General features: G+C 58.4%; 1 protein-coding gene across 1 annotated transcript; it reads right to left on the bottom strand.

The window, feature by feature from the left end:
- Positions 1-4,018: 4,018 nt before the first annotated feature.
- ZFAND2A (zinc finger AN1-type containing 2A) lies at positions 4,019-10,119 on the bottom strand. The gene is made up of 6 exons (XM_040231988.1): positions 9,806-10,119; positions 8,683-8,781; positions 8,141-8,235; positions 6,856-6,989; positions 4,891-5,040; positions 4,019-4,212 (listed from the first exon to the last, which is right to left on the bottom strand). The coding sequence occupies exons 2-6, from the start codon at positions 8,735-8,737 to the stop codon at positions 4,107-4,109; spliced, it is 540 nt and encodes a 179-aa protein (XP_040087922.1). The 5' UTR covers positions 8,738-8,781; positions 9,806-10,119; the 3' UTR covers positions 4,019-4,106.
- Between the last annotated feature and the right edge of the window lie 12,251 nt (positions 10,120-22,370).

Raw genomic sequence — 22,370 nt, 5'->3', positions numbered from 1 at the left:
CACTTACCCTCAGACGTTCACACTTGACCAGGTGGGAAGGTCAGACTTGTCTCCCTCCCGCCGCCTTCCCGACACCCCCGTCTCAGGGCAGCTGCAGGACTGGACCCGCGTCCACAGTCCTCGCTGTGCAGCTTCAAACCTGGAAAACGGAGACCGCTTCAGAAACTCACTTCGGAACCCACCTTCCAGATTAGGCCGTAGCATCGCTGCAAAGAATGAATGTGGAAGCCTGCCCAAGAACAAACACGGATCCCGGAGGGGAGGGGAGGGCAAGGCCTGGCGATGGGGACGGAGGTGCGCACGGTCGACACGATGCGAGACGCTGGCGAGTGAAGGGAGCCTCCTGGGCAGCGTGGGAAATGCTGCTGAGGGCTCCGTGGTAACCTAGCTGGGAAGGGAGTCCAAAAGGGAGGCTGTATGTACACACACAGCCGACTTGCTCTGCTGTATGGTAGAAACAACACTGTAAAGCAGGTAAATCCGATAAAAACTGATTTTAAAACACACTTAAAAAACCCCAATCCCTCTGAACACGGACGACCTGCAGAGACTGACTTGGGGCTGGCGGGTCGTGGCCCTCCTGGCGCCTGGACGCCTGCAGGAACCAAGGTCCTGGTCGCAGGCTCCCTGGTTCTCAGAGGCCCTCTGGTGACACCTTGTGGGCACGTCTGATACTGCAGCCTGGCACCAGCTCGGCCGGCAGGACTGCTCAGTGGACACTGCACACGGCCCGTGTAACACAGAGGCAGGACAGTGGCAGCAGGGAAGGTGTGGCTGCACGTGCTGAAGGCCCCAGGCGGCGGGAGAGCACGCTCCGCCGCCCGAAGGCTCTCCCTTCCCTGACACGGGGCCGACCCTCTCGAGAGACGCGTGGACTTGCTGAGGCCAGCCTGACCCTCCTCCTGCAGCCGGGTGGTAGTGGGCCCAGCGCCGGGCACCGAGGCCCAGGCAGAGCTCTGTGCCTCGGGCACCTCTGAGGCTGAGTGCCAGCCTCGCCCCATCCCAGACGGCTGCCACTCACAGGTGAAGGAACCACTGCCAACATCCCAGCACGCTCAAGGGCACTCCCAGCAGCTGAGGCAGTGAGCACAGCCTTCTCTCAAACACGCAGGCAGACCTGCGACACTTAAAAGGGGCATCAGAACTCTCAACGTCAGCACTTCCTACAAAACTCGCATGTGTGGCATCCCCATCCTCTGGGACGTCGTCATGTCCACAAGGAATTCTCAGAACTAACGCTCAACTCTGCTCATCAAGGCAGAACGGCTGATGACACCACGTTTTCATCACATTAGGAGAAAACAGAGCCCATGAACAGCCGATGGGGGTGCAGGGAAACGGACGGGGAGGAAATTGGTGTGACTTCCTGGATGCCGGCTTGGGGCCTCTCACCTGCCGGGAGCCAGCGTGAGGAACTCCACCCGTGGCAAAGGTCATGAGGAAGGAGGCTCGGCATGACGCAGAGGCGGGATGGAGCCTCAGGAGACCCCCTGTTCCCGAGCATCTACCCCCAAAACCAGAGTCTGCCTACTTTACTGTTTCATGCTCTCACCTACACCTCTGACTTCACGGGGGGCTGACCCCCCACCACCTCTCTCGGAGGAGTTAACTTACAACTCCAAGTTAACAAAAATTCCTGGGCATGACAAGAGTGTTTCAACTTACAAACTCCTCTGAAGGTTCTCTAGCCTGCCTGAGCAGGTTCGTCCGGCCACATGTGATTGTTTACAGCCTCCCAACCATGAGAGGCATGAGATGCTTTAAAACTTTCTAAATACAGATTCTTTTAAGAAGTTAGAAAATTATTAGTATAGTGGGTTGATTAGAAATTATATTGAAGGGTTTTTCATTTGTTGAGCCAATATTTGCTGCTAAATCTCCATATTCCCTGCCCTTATAATAACTAGCATATGGGAGAAATAAGTATTAACCTTTAAGATTAATCATGTTAAACCTTAGGCTAAATAAACTCCTTTTCTTGATTATAACCCCCTGCACCCTCACCCTATAGGAATGCAACTTTATCTGGTACCTTCGGAGGGTGGCGCCTGGTTTAAGAAAAAAATCACCCCTGGGAAAAATAAGTTTTCTGGTTGACTGACCGTTATGAGAAAGGGCCATAAAATGTCAGCAGGCCTCATGGCCAGAAGATGATGTAAAACCCCTAAGACCTTTGTATAATTTTATATGAAGCACCTGATTGTGACAAGGGTCAGGTCTGCTGACCCCGCGTGACTCTGTATTCATCCCTATGTGTAACAAAAAGTATATAAGCAAACCTGAAAATAAAGAAATGGGATCAGTTTCTGGAAAGACTGCCTCCCCCGTGTCGTTCTTTCTTTCCCCTTCTGGCTGAATTCCCATCTGGAGCGTGATGCTCGCCATGTCTACTTACTTGCCCTGGCTTTTAAGACCCATGCGAGAGGGAGCCCAGGGCGGGGCACCCTCCGCGATTCAAGCGGGCACCGGTGGCCTCCGTAGACGGCGCAAATTCCTTGTCTTGGAGTTTTACTGGTTTTCCACGTAAACCAAGTTATTCAGCCTCTTCTTCTCCACTAATATTTCCTACTACACGATTCTTTTCTAATCTCTCTTTATATCTGTAATTAAATAAGTTCTTTCCTAGGACACCTACTCCATCTCCCCTTTGAATTACCCTGGATCCACTGGGGCTGGACCCTGGCACTCACCCAACTCTGAAACACGCCCCTCCAGCACAGCAACGCTCCCTAAGGAGCAAAGCGTCAGGGCAGCGACATGCCCAGGTCCTAGGGGACCTCGACCTCCGTAAACGGCGACAGGGACTGCCCGGCAGACGCCTGCTGTCCCGACCTTCGCTCTCTACACCATCGCAGCACCTCTTCACATGGGGCCTTCAGGAAAACGCTAACTTCTCAGAAAGGCCCTAAACGCGCTTAAACATTCCACGTTTAAGCCGAGAAGCGTGAGTGCGCTCATGCAAGCTGATCATCACTGACAATGAGGCACGTCTCTGCCCTTCGGTTTGCATGATCAAGGACAGTGCTAACAGAAACAGGGCGCAAGCTCTCTACCGACTTTTAGAATGCCCAGTAGCCACGATTAAAACACAAAACAAAAACAAGTAAAATTCACTTTAATACTTTATTTAATCCATTATATCCAAAATACTATTTCAACCTGTAAATATTTGTAACGAGATTTTTTTTTTTTGTATGGTCTTCAAAACCCAGCTCTACAGAGTCAGTTTGGACGTTAACCTCTCCTGAGAAAGACGCGATCTGTGCATAGATGTCATGAAACTTGCAGTTGAGAAGATACACACTCAAGTTCCTGACACTCAACGCTGCTTCCTAACACCGGTGAGCGGCCGCTACATAGACCCAGACCCCAGGAAGCGCTTCCTGCACGCGGCCCTGAGACCCACGGCATCAGGAACTCGGGCAGGGTGGGGCTGCGCTGCTCACAGGCCCCCGGGCGATCCTGGCACATCTGAGAGCCAGCGGCCTAGACCTGCCCCCACTAACCAGAGGAGGGCCACAAACCGCTCCATCTCCCACCTGCAGACTGGGAGCCCGACACAGTGCCCTCCACCGTCTCCTGAGGCTCCAAACCCAGCAAGCAAAGGGCGACCCTGGCTGCGTGCCCTGTGGGCTACGATGGGGACCCAGCCAGACAGCCTCTCTTCCTCCGATTTCCTGGCGTCCGAGGTCCCAGGAGACGAGGGCTCTCCTGGCGTCACCGCGACGCCTGTAGTCGAGAGGGTCACGGCTGTCCTCTCAGTGGATCAGGAGCAGTGGGCGGGAGGACACCTGGACAAGGACCCCGACGGGAGGCGGTCCCCCTCCACCGGGGCTCGGCTGGCCAATCGCAGGAGCCACGTGGGAAGACGGCGTGTGGCCCGCTGTCGGTGGTCTGAGTGGCAGAAGCCCCGCGACCGACACCCGGGCCAGAGCTGCGCGCGTGGGAACCAGGGGCCTGCTGGAGCACGAAGGGCGGGTCACGCAGGCGAGCAGGCCCGTCTGGGCGGGATCACCCAGGACTGAGGAGCCTGCAGGCTGGCGCACACCCTCTCCCCCGTCTGGCCAGGACGGGGCGCAGAGCCCCAGGAGCCGCGCCGTGAGCGCTTAGCGTGACCGTCCCCCGACCTGTCCCGGGCCACACCTGGAGCGCCAGGCCAGCCAGCCGCCGAGCCCCTCGCGGGAAGACCCCGACAGCCTGGGTTCCGAGCACCTGTAGGGAAGGCTCAGGTCAGCATTCCACCAGCTCCTCACCTCTGGCATGGAGGCCACACGCACAGGGATGAGGGGACCCTCCGCCTAGTTCAGGCAGACGCCACGAGAGACGGTCACAGGAGGCGGCAGGGGACCCGGCTTCCACTCCTCCTGCAGCAGGTGAGGGCAGACGCTCCACAATCCCGAGGGGGCTCTCCTGGCTGCCAGCCAGCGGAGGGGCTGGGCTGCCATCAGGAGGCAGCTGGAGTACGGCAACCCCAGGCCCACGGGGAGGGTGGGCGGCCGACAGCGTGTGAAGCCGAGCTCACAGTGCAGGGAGGGGATCACTGTCTGGCCCCACAGGCTGCTGGGCTGCCAAGCAGAGAGAACGCCACGGGAGGCAGAGATCAGGGTGACGCATCCGCAGGCCAGGGGGCCCCAGGGAGACGGGGACCACCCTCCCCGCAGCCCCAGAAAGGAGCCCGCCCCGCCCCCTGCACCGTGAGCGCGGCTTCTAGCTTCAGAACTGAGGTCTCAGCAGGCAACGACTAGAATCCAGCTTCAATTGAGTCCACTTTTAATTTAGATCATATTCACCCAAACCCCACAGCGAATACTGCACCCCCACGGCTGAGCGTGGGACTCAATTCCAGGTCCGGGTGGTCCCAACGCGTAGGCTGAGTGAGGCCGTCCTCACCCGGCTAAGCTGCCGGGGTGGGCCCCGCGGGCGCAGCCGTGGCCCAGAGGGTGTCTGTGCTGGAAGCAGAAGCTGCCGCGGCACTGCTCACACGCCACCCGCACCATCTCTCTCCGCCTGCAGCCCCCTCTGGAGCAGCGGAACGTGAACGCCCGGGAAAGCACAAGTCACCTCAATGTCCCAACCGCCTCGCTGACGATCACGCAGCAAGCCCCCAAGCGAGACCCTCAACCCTCACGCCACAGCGGTTCTGAACGGTACGAAGGCGCCGGGCTTTCACTGAGATGTGTCAGGCAAACAGAAAAATGCTAACTAAGCGTGCAGGAAACTTAACAGACGACACACACAGAGCCAGCACTCCGTGCCGGGGGCTCGCGGGTGCTGGGGGCGCTCCCGGAGGCAGGCGAGACGGGGGTGCGGGCAGACGGTCACGGGGAGAAGGCCACGCGGCGCGAGGGGAGCCAGCAGCGCCTGTGCTCCGGCGGGGGCCTCTGGGTGACCTAAGCTGCCAGACGCTCCCAACTGTGCAGGCGCAAGGGAGCAGGCAGGGCCAGCAGCCGGGGGCGGCCCTCTGCCAAGGCAGGCAGTGGCTGAGCGCAGGGGACAGTAAGGAGCGGTGGGCAGGGACCGAGCAGAGAGCCTGGGGTGGAGGCTCAGGGCAGGCTTCGCCTTCTGCTCCAGGCTGTCATAATTGATTTTGTCCTGCACTGAGCGCGGGAAGCAGGGAACGACTGGAACACGCAGAGACGGCCGAGGGCCGGAAACCAGAACCGGCGGCGGCAGACGGCGACTCGGCCTCACAGGAGCGGGGCCTGGAGGCTGAGAGGGGGCCGCGCGGCCCACATCCCAGAGGACCACCGGGTTGGCCTGGGGAGCGTGCAGCGCGGGGCCGTGCGGGAGGCCCGCGAGCCCCTTCTCTGAGGGCGGGACAGGCCGCAGCCAGCCCGGGGCTCCTCAGACACAGAGGTGGTCACGGGTGGCGGCTCCGGCCCCGCCTGAAGCTCTACAGTGGCCGAGAGATGTTCTGAAAGGGGATGCACGCAAAACTGCGAAAGACGAAAGGGGACAGCCCCGCCTTCAGGGAAAGCCCACGGACAGGCAGGACGTGCTCAGCAGACGCGAAGCCCTGCAAGCTGGTGTGGACAGGCTTGGGGTGGGGGGCCAGGAGGAGGCTGTGCCTCCAGGAGACCCCCTCCCCACAGCAGAGCTGCCCTGAGCACCGTGAGCCTGAGAGTGACCAGGACCCAGCACCGAGCACCCACACGGGGACAGAGAGACAGGAACTTGGGGGAGAACAGGCCAGCCCAGCAGGGCCAGCACAGAGGAGCGTGGCCAGAGCAGGCGCAGGCCCAGGGCTCCCAGTCTTCGAGGCTCAGCCAGCATGAGGCTGCCACCGTGGGACAAGGAGAGCGGTCGCTCACGGGCGCCCCTGAGCAGCAGCAGAAGCGGGAAAACTGCCAGCGCCCACGAGCGCCAGGAGCGCCGCCGGAGCGAGGGTGCCCAGGCCCCGCAGGAGCCCCCGCGGGACTGGCGCACACAGCACACAGGCTGGCCCCACGCCCGCGGGGAAGGCAGGTGGCCCCACGCCCGCTCCAGATGGACAGACGCGCGCTGGGGTCTACGTGCCATCAGTGCGTGCTGCACTGCCTCCTGGAGCTCAGGAAAAAAGCGCACGTGGGCAGGGATTCCTAGAAACCACGTTAACTTTCCACCTTCAGAGAAACAGTGAGATTCCTGTAACGAAAGCAAATCCTAACGTATACCCTGATAATGAGATACGCTTGTAGAGCCCTGACAGCCGACGCCGCTCACAATCCAGGAAAAACACTCAGCAATTGTTCAGTTCAGCTCAGTGACCAACTCCTTGGGACCCCGAGGACCGCAGCACGCCAGGCCTCCCTGTCCTTCACCAACAATCGTTAGGGTTTAACTCTAGCTCTCCGCCGAGGTCGCGGCACCTGCCTCACCTTCGCTGTCTCCTGCCCGGGGGGACGCCGACAGTCTCCATCCATGTGCGCTCCGACCGCCACATCGGGGCTCTCCCCCCGTCTCACTGGGACAGGGCTGTTACAGAGCGGGCACACCGGGACCCGGACATCCTAAATAACAAGCGTGAGATGACAGGGCTGATCAGAGAACCAAACTCATGGCCACGACAGAAAGGACTGCATCCCCATCAGACACCGGCCTCGCCCTCACAGGATGACTGGCAGTCAGCTCGGGCGGACCCCAGGGGAGCCAACGCCCAACGGACAATCATCCACCCGCAGAGACACTCCAAGGAGAGCCGGCAAGGCCACCCAAGAGGGGAGCGGGCGGGCAGTCCGGATGGCCAGTCTTGGGACGGCAGGGCCGTCTGTCCAGCACCAGCAGTGAGCGGAGAAGCTGCCCTGATGCCTCCAGGGCGGGCGGGGCTGCCAGGAGCAAAAGCCAGCTGAAGAGCCCCGGCCCTCCTGATGCTCACAGGGCTTCCGCCATGCCCACACGGGCAGATGTGGCCACCCGCCAAGCCCAGGACGGGGGGCTCTGGAAGGGTACAGCAGGGCACGCAGCAGCAGAGCGCCTGGCAGGGTCAGCATCCCTCAGGGCCAGGCCGGGCTGGCTTCACTCAGGAGCGCACTGAGGCGACGCTGACGTGGGCAGGTGACAGGTAACCCCAGAGTGCCTGGAAAAGGAGCTGAACGCCACCCGGGGACACTCCCGCAGCTGGCCCATGGGTGAGTTAAGCAAGCAAGCAAGGCTGAGTCACCTCTAGGCAGACTCACCCTATCCAGGGAAACAGGAAGGTCAAGTCAACAAAACCACAGTTTTGCCTGGTCCTTGGTGCTGGGCGAACATGAGTCACCCTGCCCCACCCCCATGGATCAGCAAGGGCCCAGACCACAGCGGACACTGGCCTAAGCCTGAAAGGCCACCATCTGCACGTCTGAGCTGCCACCGTGGGGAACCAGCAGAGTGCTGGCTAAACTAAATGTTTCAACATGTTAAGTAAGCTTTGAGGGTCTGGATACAGTGACTGATTCCAGGAACCCCCGAGAATAACCTGTGGTTTTCGAGCTGCGCAGCCCGAGCTTCCTGGGAAGCTGGACGCTCCTCCCTGCCCTGTCCACACAGGACTAACCTAACCCTAACAGGAAGCTCCTTTCACTCCAGCTGAGCTTCGGCTACGTGTGGCTCGCATCCACTACCTCGGGCAGCGCATCTCTGGAGGGGGAGATCAGAATCTTCAGGAAGAAGTATGATCGATTACCTTGGTGAATGCAAGGGGACACTTATGTGCAGCATAGGTAAAATGATCTTTACAGAAATCTTGTTTACACGCGTCACATTTTAATGGAAGAAAATCTAAAAAAAACAAAAAAACAGTAAAGTGCTTTAAAGACTAGAACAAAATAATCACACACCGTTATTAAACAAGCATTTACCTTCCCTGAGTTCATATAACGCCTATCAAACACATGCTCGAGGTATTACAAGACAATAAAATAATTGGGATCCGTGAATTTCACAATGCCAGCAACAATGCAGAACGGGTACAGCTACCCTTTCCAGAGAGATCTCAGCTCAGGGGGCACCCGAGTGTCTAAGCAGCACGCTTCATCCACCCAGCGCTGGCAGCCAGCCTCCTACCTGGCTGTATAGAGCCTCAACCTCAGTCCAGCATCTCGTTGCTGAAGAGCCCCAAAGGCCAAGACCCAAAGGACATCAGCTAACAAAGACAACAGCTGGTTCTCCCGGCACACAGATGACAAAACGCCCAACTTCTGCCGCGGTTCTCTCAAAAGTGCTTACCTAGCTGCTTGCATGCTTTCTCTGAACAGTGCCTCCCCAAATCAGGGAACTCCATCGTAAGAGCGTGTCCGAAACACAGACGGCAGAGTAAAACGTCACCTGCAAGAATCAGAAAAACTTAGGAGAAAAGCAACGATGGCCTGAACTTCAGTCACCAGGATTTATATCGTACAGCTGATCAAAGTAAACACAAACTGTAACCACCCAAGTCAGCTGGGCTCCCACAGGAGACTAAAGCCTCACAACTCTCGTCTTTTAGCAAAAAAGAAAATAGCCGTCTTAGGATAAGTACCAGCTCCTTCAGAATTAACCCCATTAAAAGGTTGTTTTTCAGTCCTTTTAATTTCTAGTTTATGAAGCTCAACCCAAATTTAGGTTTTCATTAATCCATATTTTGATTCATATTGACAAGAACATCTCATATTCAATTTGCACAGTCACCAAAGGAAGTTTCAGCCTTGGTGAACTTTAAATCCCCATTTCATCTACTGAATATACTTGTTGACATAAACAAAACTCCGTTACCAGGTGCTAAACCCCATTAATTAACTGCACGAACCCGGAGAGATTCCACTCGGTCCCCTCTCGCTCTAACTCCCTGATGCGTTGAGTCTTACTCAGAATTTACTCCTTAATGACCATTAGCCTGGAGTTGACAGCGGGAAAGGGCAAGAGGTTAACTCACCAGTGGAAAACAGGCACAGAAACGGCGAGGCCACTGCACTTAAGCGAAAACCGAATCCCCGGGGCGCCTCCCAGGCTCCCCTCGCATCAGGCACCCACTCTCGAGCTCTGGTCCCTCCCAGAGTCCACGTCCCCAGGGCCTTCTCCGGGCTCGCCCGTCAGCTCTCTCCGCTCCCGGGGGTGTCCCCGGTGCCCGGGACACTCTGGCCACGGTTCACGCCCGCTCCTGCCCTCAGGCCTCGGGTTAGAGCCTCACTAACCCCCCGCCTCAGCCTGCCCGACCCTCATTTCCTCTATTCTGGAGCTCCTTCCCCAGGACCCGCTCGCTCGGCGTCCCACGGCAGCTTCGCACGCGCCTCTCGGCTCCAGGGGTCAGCGACACCGAGCGGGTGTGCGGGAACCGCTGCATCGAGGACCGACCAGGGACCCACCTCAGTCCCTCAGTCCCGCCGTGGTCGCGCTGTCGGCGATGCGTCCGCGGAGCGAGAGCCCCGGTGTGCCGGGACACGGGCGCGCTGCCGTCCGAGGTCTGCGGCCCGGCCGGACCCCCGCCCGGCCCCTGCAAGAGGCCCGGGCAGCCGCCGAGGAGAGTGGAAGGCGGCGGAGCCCGAGAGCTTGAGCCTCCCGTCCGCCGTCGGCCGCGGCGAAGGCCAAGGGAGGCGGAGACCAGAGCCCGAGCGACGAGCGCGGCCGGCCCGAGCCCACCGAGGAGCGGCATCGCGGCGCCCGGCCTCCGGGCCATTTATCCGCAGCCGCCGGGCCCGAGCGCTACCGCCCTGCGGGCGTTCCCGGCGCGCCCCCGGCACGTCACCGCGCGCCGACCAATCGCGCCCTGCCGCAGGGAGGCGTTCCCGGCGCGCGCCGACCAATCGCGTCCTCCGCCGCCCGCGCACGCCCCGCCTCTTCTCTAACAGTCGCGCGGCTTCTCGGAGCCGCCGAGTCAGGGACAGGCCCGTGCGCGCGGGCGCACTGGGCGCGGCGGGGCGCCTCCCCGCGCGGGGCGCCGGAGCCGCAGGGCCGTCGGTCCGGGCGGCGGGGAGAGCGCCCAGGCGCTGATTTTGGAGTCCCGGGTGCACTTGAGCAAGAGCGCACGTTCCCAGACGGCGGAACCTCAGGGCCGCCTGCGCGCGCGTTTCTCCGTGTGCGCCGTCTCCCTCAGCCTCGCGCTGGACCCCTGGCGAGCCTGCGCCTGTCGGCCGCCTGCTTTCCCTCCGTGACCGCTCCAGCCACTCAGGCGCGCAGTCGGTGGCGACCCCACGTTAAGGTCCCACCCGCAGACCCCGCCTGGCTTTTGGTCGTGTCTCCTCTCTGCTCCAGGAGCTCACCTGCCGTTACACTGTCAGTCTCGTCCTGTTCCCGACGGGTTCTGTTAAAAGTCACAGACTCATTAGCATAACGTGACTCTCAGGACCGGAGGCAGGTCCCGTTTCCTTGGTGACCCCGCTGGGATGGTGCCCTGCTCACCACCGGCGCAGGATCGCACCCCACCCTACCACGGGAGACGTGCATTTTGACTACCCAGGCCTCCCGTTTGCCAAGTTTCTCCACTTTTTCATTTGTGAACAATTTCCCTTGTCCATTTAGTTTTTAAGGGAGAATCAGAATTCCCCTCAACTTCAGGGAAGGTCTGGAGAAGACGTGAGTGGACACCTGAGCGTCTGGCAGGTGAGCTTCTGGCCCACCTCAGCCCTTCCTGGCCCTGATCTGGCCAAGACCACACCACACTATCCTGCAAACAAGACCATCACGTCAGTCTCTAGATGCAGCTTTTTGGTCACTAACTGGACATCTGCTCTGCGAAAGAGAGACGCTGGGCTGGCCTGGGGGCTCAGTGCTGAAGAAGCCGCCTGCCAGTGGAGGAGACACGGGTTCCATCCCTGGTCCGGAAGCCCTCACACGCGTGGAGCCACCGGCCCGGGCGCCACAGCCATTGAGCCCCGGCTCCTCTGAGCACATGTGGCAGGGCTCCTGGAGCCCACACGCCCCGGAGCCGGCGCTCGCATAAGAGAAGCCGCTGCGGCGAGAAGCCCGCACGCCACAGTGGAGAGCAGCCCCTGGTCACTGCAGCCGGAGCAAGCCCAGGCACTGCCGTGAAAACCCAGTGCGGCCGCCACCAAGCGCACACCCGAGTTACTCACACATCACGGTGACGGGCCTCCTGTGGTGCCTCAGAACTGCTCTGCCCTCGGCTGGGGACAGAGGACCTTGAGTGCTAGGGCAACGGCGGATGGGAGGGGAGGCGGGCCTCAGAGCCCTAGGTAGCAACCCTCAAGAAGCTCTAGTTGAGAGAAGAGCGCGTGCGTGTCTAGATGAGCCTTCGTCAGGGGGCAGCGTCCTTTGCCACCAGCTCTCTGTTGTGGCCTGTTTTACCGGCAAGGAGACAGGTGCCGAGCTGACCAGGGACAGACCCAGGAGGAGCCAGGATTCAGGCTCATCTCGGAGTCCACAGTCCTGACCCCCTTGTGCTGCGTGCACTGGCTGGGGGTGAGGACGGAGGGGCGGCTGGGAGCCAGGTCGTCAGGACCCCGAGGGCCACGAAAAGATTTCAGACTTTATTTTGAGTACAGAGAGGTAGTGCTGAAAAGTTTTAAACAAGACCTTGAGGGGTGGGCAGGGAATACTTATAAAACATATTTTATGCCACTGAATGAAAAATAATTTTAACTTTCTTGATCTTTTACAGTTGAACTCCACTTTTCTTTGGAGGCCCAGACGCCTGCCCCAGGCAGACACGTGTCGTGTCCCATCACCGAGCGTCCCGTCTGTTGAGATCCAGTTCCTCCCATGACCTCAGTCGTTTCAAAGCTTCTTCCTGTAACCCCTCGTTCTTGTCTCCTTCAGTGGCACCGGGGTTCAGGGCAGCATGGATGACCCCCTGGCAGTGCAGGGCGGGGAACCCTGGCCACAGCCTCTGATCACGCGTGAGCACACGCTGCTGGTATCAGGACTTCCGTCGTGACTTCTGATCAGGAGTTCACGTCAGCCTGTCCTAACCCCGGGTTTCGGGTTCAGTGATCCTCTCTGCCCTCCACGCTGGGGTTTGCGGGGCTGGGGAGCGCCTGTAGCTTATGTGCAGGGTTGGGGGGGTGTTGAGGCCCTGTCCCTGCCTGGCCACACCCCAGGTGTCCTGCACCGCACTCTCCCTGCTCTGGTGTGGAGGCGTGGGCTGCCCCCTGAGGGTCGGGTGGGAGAGCAGGCGTGGACCCCGCTTACCTTCAGGTTACCCACCTCCTTGTGAACCGTGTACCGTCTGAGGGCTGCAGTTTGTGCAGGGGGTTGGTTCTCAGGGATCTAGGCAGCATCACAAGCTCCGTGTCCTCCCTGTCGAAGCTCCAAGGGACTTCTCAGGTGGTCCAGTGGTTGGGAATCTGCCTGCCAATGCAGGGAGGGACGTGGGATTCAATCCTTGGTCCGGCAGGATCCCACATGCTGCAGGGCAACCAAGTGTGTGCGCCCTGGCTATTGAGCCCGCGGGCCCAGAGCCTGTGCCCCACACCGAGAGGAGCCGTCACCGTGAGAAGCCCGCGCGGCAGCAAAGACCCAGTGCAGCCAAGACAGACTGGAAGCAGAAAGGGAGGCTCGCCAAGCCGCCCCAGCCTCGGCAGTCGCGCTCTCCTTGCGCCGCGGGCGTTTCTCTCACATCACCACCTTTGTTTTCTTGCTCTACGGGTGAATCTCACAAGCTTGGCCTCACGGTTCCCTTTCCTCTGACTTGAAAGCCTCTCTTTTAAGACTCCGGCTTGCTATGAGCTCTTAAAACAGTAGGTTAAAACTTAAATCTGAACAACAACTTTAAAATATATATTTTGTGTTTTTATTTTTGGCTGTGTTGGGTCTTCGAGTAGCGGCTTTTTATGGCTAGACGGATGCGTTCATGGAGCGTGACTGTCACCACAAATGATGGTGGAAAACTTCTCAGTGATGGAGGAGAGAAAACACACTGATGTGTGTGCCGTGCACCTTGTACTTGGAAACGTGTGTTCGGTCGCAGTTGGTGGAAGACAGACGGATGGAGGAGAGGCTGGAGCAGAAGCTGGGAGGGCAGCTATGAGGCTGTGGGTGCGGCCCAGGCGACAGAGATGACGGTGGCCGTGGACGCCTTGGAAACACAGCGCTTTACCCACCTCCGCCACTCCCCTTGTAGGCAGGGTGTTAGCGTGTGGTCCAGGGGAGGGGCTCCTGGGAAAGATTCCTCCCTATTAAAAGAGAGATACTCATCAGGACATAGCCCGCTTCTAGAAGATGTTTTTGTGATGCTTGAAAGTAGCCTTCTCACTAATTCATAGGGCAAAGCTTAAGGACTAAGCCAAGCGCTGGGGGTGGCCTTGCGAAAGGCGGAGAGCGCCCGGGTCGATGGTTACCTTGTTGAGCTGCCCGTCGGCTTCCTGGCCTCAGGACCGAGCAGCACACATCCTTATTCTGCAAGGTGTTGCTCGCATTTTTTTTTTTTTTTTTTGAGCCAAAGCATTCTCACTGACACGTGGAATCAGTCCAGGGTGTATCCGCTATGCTGTGGGGAAGAGAGAAAAGTTGGCAAATAAGCACATGGATGTGTGAGTCTGGAACCCCGAGAAGAGGTTCGGCCTGGAAAAAGAAGGCTGGAAATCATCAGCGTAAAGATGGCCATTAAACGCACAAGTGCGGGCTGCCTCAGGAAAGGACACACGCGGAGGAGAGGGCCGGGCGCCCAGTGTTTACAGATCGGAGAGACACACCGGGCGGAGAGGGAGCGAGAGGGAGGAGCCGGGGAGGGGGAGAGTCTGGGAGGACCTGTGGGTCGCCAGCCTCCCACTCCAGCGCTGTGACACACCACCCCTGCTGCCTTCAGAGGACGGGGCGGGGGCAGTGGGGTGAAGGGCAGGGGCACGAATGGCATCGGGAGGAGGCCTTTGTGCCTGAGGAGGCAGCGAGACCTGCTGCTCCGCCCGCCTGCCCATCCAGCTGCTCACACAGGCGACTCTGGGCCACCCGTTTCCCCCAGGACACGGCCTCCTCTGCTGGGCACACAGCGTGATCCTGACGTTTATAATTCATATTCTCAGAAATATCGATGGGGTGCCTGCTGTGTGCACGGCGTCCTGCTTGGCCTCAAGAAAATAAAATATTCAGCTGGGTCCCTGTCCCTTCCCAGGGGCTTAGAGTCAGGATCTTGGAGAAAAAAAGCTTCCCCACCCCACCCCAAGACAGCAGGGCATCAAGTGTAAACACGGTGCTTGTGAGCGTGCAGGCCAGAGGCTGTAATCACTGGGGTTCAGAGGACGCTCTCCCAGAGCCAGCCTGGGGAAGTGGGGCCGGGTGTCTAGGAAAGCCTCACGGGGGAGGTGGGGACCGCGGGGAGGGCAGGCTCCCGCAGGACCTGAAGGCGGGCGGCGGGCTGGGGGCAGGGAGGGCTGCCCACGCCGAGGCTGTCAGCAGGACTCATGACCATGGGCGACAGGAACCCCCTCAAAACGGGGGCTCCCCAAAGGAGAGCGTCTTGGCTCCTGCCTGGAGATGTGCCGGGGTCCAGGGACTCGGATGGGCCCTCCGCTGTGTGAGGTGGGTGGAGCTGCTAGGGGAGGGAGCGCCAGCCCCCCAGCGTCTGAGCCGGGGGCGGGGGGGCACTGACGTGCTCTCATGGGTAACACGCGAGGTGACGAATGTATGCTGAGACGCTTCTGAGGGAAACGGGCTGCTGCTGGTAATTCTGTCGGGACAGCAGGCACACACAGGGACTCCGGCAGGGAAAGGTCACCTAGTCATGTGCTCGTGGGGCTGCTCCCACTCCAGCAGACACCCCCAGGCTCCCACACAGCGGGAAGAGGCCCTCCCCGGGAAGGCAGGGGTCTCTCAGTCCTGAGTGCACACGTGCGTCTGCCTGTCACAGCCTTGGGCAGGAGATGGGGACCACCGTAACCTGAGGCCGCTCAGCCTGCAGGAGCCTGTCCGGGAGCCTGGTCAGGCTCCCCAGTAAATGGGAAGCAACTGCATGCACGTCTTCTCCCATCTCGTAATTTTGAGATGCGATGTTATGTAGCTCAGGGACCCCTCTGATCCTGGAATCTGGGTCACGTGACTCCTGCCCACTCCAGCCCCTGACAATAAGCCCGAGCAAGTGCTTCAGTGCCAATATCCGCCGTGTATTGTCAGAAGGACCCCCTGGCAGAGTGCTTTGTTCACTGCCGGTCCAGGCTGAGTGGCTGCTGGGTGGTAACTGTGCATGTAAAGTTCTGTCTGTGCCTGGAGGCCTGGAGGCGCAGATGCAACGTTAGGAGAGAAGAGATGACACAGAGTGGGCTGAAAACACCCACGTAAGGGCTTTTCCTTTTCTACATTTAAATCTTTTTTCTTTTCTAAGCATGTAAACACAAACAGTGGTTCTAAATGTCTATAATTATAAGCCTTTAAAAAAGACGCGACGCATTTCTTTTCAATTATTTGGCCATGTCGGGTCTTAGTTCCCGCACACAACACCCTCGTGTCACGCAGGGTCTTCCATTGTGACGCACGGACTCTCTAGGTGCGCGCCGGCTCCTGAGCACGTGGGCTCGGTGTTAGTGACGCCGGCTCCGGAGCGCGTGGGCTCGGTGTTGGTGACGCCGGCTCCGGAGCGCGTGGGCTCGGTGGTGGTGGCGCCGGCTCCGGAGCGCGTGGGCTCGGTGGTGGTGGCGCCGGCTCCGGAGCGCGTGGGCTCGGTGGTGGTGGCTCTGGGCCTTAGTTGCTCTGCAGCACATGGCGTCTCGGTTCTCTGACCAGGGATGGAACCTGCCCCCCCTGCATCGCAAGGTTTGCAAGGTGGGTTCTGAACCACTGGACCACCGGGGAAGTCCCTCTTCCTTTGCTTTTTGTGAGGACATTTGAAGCCTCCTTTCAGAGTCAGTCCTCTACTGACTGGGCAGCCAAGGCTGCGCGCGATTCCTCTTCACCCTAGGGGCCCATCCGCTGGGGTCCGTGGCCACTCACGTGATGGGAGTAGATCAAAACGCTCCTCCTCCCACCGAGAGGAGTCTTTGGCCCAGTCCCATTCCCCGCAGACCGTACCGCGGGGGAGCCCCCAGCACACCCGGAAGGACAACTGGAACCCGGAGGGACCTGCAGGTCCCTTGGCAGTGCTACCAACCCTCCTGCCCTAGTTTCCAGACGTGCGGGCCTGGGGAAGCCGTGCGGGGCTCGGGGTCCTCTGAGCTGTCTGCACAACACTCCTGGGATCTGAAATGATTTCAGTGTGAAAAGTTGAAAGTGAAGCTGTGTCTGCCTGCAGATAACAAAACTTCTACTCTTTTTGCAAGCCTGCCTGTTGAAAAGGCACCCAGTCGCTGTATCCTGGAGCAGAACAGGAGGGGCAGCTGCCCTCTCTACTGGCTGGGAGTGAAACTCTTCCCTCATGACTTCCTGGGAACAGGAAAGCACCTTGTGACCTGTGCACGTTACCCCCAAACCCCCGCCTTCTGCACCCTTCGCAACTGCAGCTAAAACATCCTGATCACAAATCCAGCCAAGTACTGTTGCACTCTGATGCTTTTGCAAAAAAAAAAAAAGACACTTCATCTTCAAAAAGATTCATAGAAAGGACTTACGAGTACGTGCGTGCATGCTAAGTCGCTTCAGCCGTGTCCGACTCTTTGCGACCCCATGGACTGTAAGCCACCAGGCTCCTCCATCCATGAGATTCTCCAGGCAAGGATACTAGAGTGGGTTAGCCAGTTCCTCATCCAGGGGATCTTCCCAACCCAGGGATCAAACCTGCGCCTCTCATATCTCCTGCGTTGGCGGGTGGGTTTTTTTTTTTTTTTTTTTTTTTACCACTGTTGACACTTCGGAAACCCTTTTGACAAGTACAAATTTCCTATAACTTTCAGATCATATTGCTGAACTGGGTAAGAAATTAAAGAATTCTAATGGAAAACCTGATGGCTTCATAAAACTGTTACCAGATTAAAATCAAGCATTAGTCACATAGGACTGAATGAACTGGTGAATATGGTTATAACTTTTTGATGTTTATGTGAAATATTTACTGGGTTTTAATCTAGTTTTCCAGCTATAAGAAAACCCTTCCCCTCAAGACGATTGTGCCTTAAAGCAGTTTGGTAAATGCCGCCTTTGTGAGTGGAGTTGACACGTTTATCTTCCTGAACATTTTTTGCTCATTTATTTGGGTGCATCAGGCCTCGGTTGCCGTGAGGTCTAGTCCCCTGGCTGAGACTGACCCCAGGCCCCTGCCCTGGGAGTGCAGTCTTAGCTACTGGACTACTAGGGAAGTCCCAGTAGTTCATTTAAGAAACAGGCAATTCGGGGAGTTCCCTGGCAGTCCAGGGGCTAAGATTTGGCTTTCACTGCCATGACCCAGGTTCAGTCCCTGGTCGGGGCACTAAATCCCACAGGCCTCGAGGTGCAGCCAACAGAGAGAGACACACGCTTTCTCCTAAGGAGGCTGGTCAGCGCAGACGCACAGCACACACTAGAGGGCGGGGGCCCGAAGGGGCCAAGAAGATGCTCACTCCTACTGTATTTGCAGAAAACACTGGTTGCACTAACTTCCCCTTTCTATCATTAGTCTTTCAGGAGAAAACATAAAGTGATCAATTTTAATTTTTTGTTTTAATTGTACTTCTCCGGCCAGGATTCCCCGGAATCTCCACTTCTTAAATCTCTACTGGGGCTTCCCTGCTGGCTCAGTAGTATGACTTTACGCTCCCAGTGCAAGGCGCGGGGTTCGATCCCTGGTCAGGAAACTAGGCCCTGCATGCCACAGTGAGGGTCCCGGTGTGGCCAAATAATTAAGTATTTTTAAAAAACCTATTGATTAACTTATCACTGACAGTTGACAGCGTTTCTGTATGAACAGTGTTCTTGGCTGTTAACTGGTGCTCTGATCGGAGCCGCCTCCAGTCCCTCCAGCCTCCGATCCCTGGCCTGAAATCCCCGAGAACTCAGGGCACAGTTCAGGGCCGACAGCAGCGATGCAAAGCCACCCTTTCGTCTCCCCCGTGTTGGTTGCTGAGAGGGTTCTGAGTCAGTGGCGACCAGCCTGGCTCCCCAGTGACGCGGCATTCCTTCGCAGGCTGACCCCTCGGCTGTCCCCAAATCACCGCCTGAAATATTAAAGCTGCCTGTATCCTCGCAGCTCCGTTCTGAAGACATGGTGGAGTGTGTGTGGCTGGCTGGCTGCTACATGTGTTCATTGTTTGAATCCATGAATACTGGCTAGGTCTGCAACACTGTTTCTTTAATCCACAAACATTAGCCCGAATTTGAGAGGGACCCAGTTTCCCACTGCAGCCTGGAGGAAAGGGAGGGTTGTCCTTCGCTCTGGTTGCCACGCCTCAGGGAGGTCTGTGCCTCATCCTTTAGTCTAGGGGGTGTTCAGGCCACCCAGCCAGGGGTCTGATGACTTGATCAAACAGCCTGCTTTGCTGGGTGCTGCTGTGGGGGGAGCATACGATTTGAGTTTGTAAGCTTCAGGGAGAGTGAAAACGTATACGCTAAAATGTAAAAAGAGGGCTTCCCGGGTGGCCCAGTGGTGAAGAAGCTGCCTGGCAATGCAGGAGACACGGGTTCCATCCCTGATCCGGGAAGATCCCACACACCGCAGAGCAGCTAAGCCCGCGAGCCTGTGCTCTGGAGCCCGGGAACCGCAACTGCTGAGGCTGGTGTGCCCCAGGGCCCCTGCTCTGCAACAGGAGAAACCCGTGCAGCAGTGAAGACCCGGCACAGCCAAAAGGAAACATAATTTTCTTTAAAGGAGTCCAACCCAGAGCAGCGCCTGGGCGGACAGTGAAGGGCTCGAGACCGGTGACCGGGGTGTCTTCCAGGGGAGCACGTCCCCGGCTGGAGCCGTCCCAGGAGCTGCCACGGGAGCCGGCAGCCAGGGTGGGCCTCGGAGAGGGCCGCAGGACGCTGACCAAGGTGCAGGGAAGGGGGGGCCACTGCTGCGGATGCGCGTGGGCGGCAGGAGAGTGGGGGACCCTCCCAGGGCACCCCTCCTCTTGGGCAACACTCCTGGGGCAGAGCTCAGCCACGCCAGCGGTCAGTGGCCACCGCCTGCAGGTCCGTCTGCCCCGGCCTCACAGGGCGTGAGGGGAAGCTTTCATGGGTCTGGGATCTGAAGGAAGGTCCCAACCCTCAAGGTCTTCCCCAGAGGGACTCGGGTTCAAACCCCGTGTCACTTACACTCGCAGACTTCGTCCTTTGAGATCAGGGATCGTCCTGTCTCGTTGTTGACGGCCAACCCGCAACGAGCCGAGTTGCGTTGATTTGGCCGTTTCATGACGCTGTGACACGGTTGGGAGTTTTGGCAGAGGGGGAGAAGCGATGAGGCTCGCGGGAGCGCATGCGCGTGTGCTCGGGAGGGGCAGGGGAAGCAGGTGCGGACCCCCTGGGCAGCAGCCCCTGCCAGCCCCAAGCCCCAGAAGCACCAGCAAACCCCAGACGTTCCTTTGGAAAGGGCTCCTGTGCTTCTCTGCCAGCAGCTGAAGCTGTAAACACACGCTGATTGCAGCAGTAAATTACCAGGCCGTTCCTCCATCGTCAGGGCAGGCGATGGGCCTCCGGACAGGACTGAGGATCCCCACGGCTGCCACGGGCCCTCCTCTGAGGCGTTGCCGGGGGGCCTGCGTCAGTGGCTCAAACAGTGGCGCCGAGGCTCTGCTGCCGGAAAGGCGACCCCCTCTGGGAACACGCGTGCAGCCCCTTCCAGAGGTCAGCGACCCCCACCGGGAACACGCGTGCAGCCCCTTCCGGAGGTCAGCGGGAAGCCTCTCGGAGGCGGCGTGGGGTCAGGGCCCCGTGGGGAGCGGATGCCTCCAGCTCAGCGGCGGGAGGGAGCCCATGCTGGCAGCCCCACGTGCCCCACCTCGAGCCCCCGGCTGCCAAACCGCTCTGCTCCTAGCGGTGGATGCCATCTGGGGGCACCTCGTGGGAGCTGCGTCTGAGCCCTCCTCCTGCGGCCTGCCCATGTGCCTCTGCACAGACCTTGACCTGACCCTCCAGTCTCCTTCCCGGCCCCTGAGAGCACGGCCACATCACTGACCTCTGCCCGGGGCCGCTGTCCTTCACCCTGTGGATGACAGCGACCCAAAAGACAGCTACAGTGTCTGAGGCTCTGGCCACGGGGCGATCTGCCCGCCCCTCCGGGCCACCCACGGTCCCCAAGGTTTGCCTCTGTCAGGAGCTGTCTTTTTAAAGTACCGACTTCATTTCCCACAGGTTTAGGGTCCCCTCCCCTGGTACAGTTTCCCCGATTATTCCCATCTGGCCTTGGCAAGGTGGATTTGCTACGCTTGATGATCCAGCATCTACACCCCCGTCTTCACTAAAACCATAGTTGACGTTCAGGCTCTCTCCTGGTGTGGCTCGCTTCTGTGGGTTCTAACAAAGAGGACGACCTCTGTGTCCGCCAGCGCGCTACCGTTCCGAGCTGCTTCACTGCCCAGAAGCACTGCGCTCACCTGCTCCTCCTGCCGAGCACTGCTCCAGGGTCTGCCTTCTCCGGAGGGTCATGGAGTGGGAGTCACATGGTCTGTGGCCTCTTCAGACTGGCTTCTGCCCTCAGCGACGTGCACTCAGGGCTCCTCCAGTCTGAAGGCTCATTGCTTTTCAGTGCTGAGTGACGCTCCGCTGTCTGCATGGACCACAGTTTGCTTATCCATCGCCTGCTGGAGGACACCTGGGTTACTTCAGGCTTCGCAGTAATGACGAGAGCTGCTGTAAACATTCACGTGCAGTGCCCGTGTGGGCATGTGGTGTCCGCTCCGGAGGGTGGACGCTCAGGGGCGCGGCTGCTGGGTCCGGTGCTGGGTGTCCCTTTGCTTTTGTAAGGAGACCACCCCCGCCTCCTCACCGGCACGGCTGCCGCGCCTGCTGCTGCCCGTCGCCAGCAGTGTTTGGCGTTGCCCGTGTTGTAGATTTTCGCCTCTCTGACAGGCGTGTAGGGTACCTCATGGTTGCTGGAACTTTCATTTCCCCACACTTGTGCCATGAGCTTCTCATCACACACTCACTTGCCGTTCGCCTATCTTCTTGGTGAAGTCTGTTCAGATCTTCCACCCAGTTTCAAGTTGGTTTGCTGTCTTCCTGTTGCTCTTTACGAATTCTGTGTGGGTGCAAATTCTTCATCATTATTATTATTTATTCCTGGCTGTGCGGGGCTGCTCTCTCGCTGTGAAGCACGGGCTCCAGGGCGCAGGGCTTGGTGGCTGTGGTGCACGGGCTCAGCTGCTCCGAGGCATGTAGGATCTCCCAGACTGGGGCTGGCCCATGTCCCCTGCGCTGGCAGGTGGGCTCTTCCCCACTGAGCCACCAGGGAGGTCCTCGCATGCACATTTCTTACCAGACGATACTGCTTTCTGAACACCTCCTCCCGCCTGTGACTTGTCTTTTCATACCTTTAGCATGTTTTTTACAGAGCACGTGTTTTTAATTTTAATAAAGCCCAATGTATCAATACTTTCGTTCATACGTCAGGTTTTTGCTGTTGTATTTAAACGTCATCGCCAACAAAACCAGACACAGAGAGAAACGGAACAGAATAGAGAGCCCAGAAGTAACTCACCAATGGGCAATTAATCTTCGACAAAAGAGGCAAGAATATACAATGGAGAAAAGACAGTCTCTTCAGCAAGCAGTGTTGGGAAAGCTGGACAGCCATATCAACATCAATGAAGTTAGAACACACCCTCTCTCCACACAGAAAAATAAACTCCAAATGGCTTAAAGATCACAAAACTGCTAGAAGAGAATACAGGTAAAACATCTGTGGACATAAAACCGGAGCAATGCTTCCTTGGATCCGTCTCCCAAGGCAAAAGAAATCAGAGCAGGGACTTCCCTGGTGGTCCAGCAGCTGAGACTCTGCCCTTCCATTGCAGGAGGCTTGGATTCAATCCCTGGTCCAGAACTAAGATCTCTCATGCCACAGCGTGGCCAAAAAAGAGAGAAAGAAAGGAAGGAAAGTCTACAAACAAGCGCTGAGAGGTTGTAGCGAAAAGGGAGCCTCCTAGACTGCTGATGGGCCTGCAAACTGC

Source organism: Oryx dammah, unplaced genomic scaffold, assembly GCF_014754425.2.
Source record: "Oryx dammah isolate SB20612 unplaced genomic scaffold, SCBI_Odam_1.1 HiC_scaffold_2, whole genome shotgun sequence".
NCBI classification, from domain to species: domain Eukaryota; kingdom Metazoa; phylum Chordata; class Mammalia; order Artiodactyla; family Bovidae; genus Oryx; species Oryx dammah.
The sequence above is the reverse complement of the archived record's forward strand: the minus strand, read 5'-3'. Positions and strand labels throughout refer to the sequence as shown.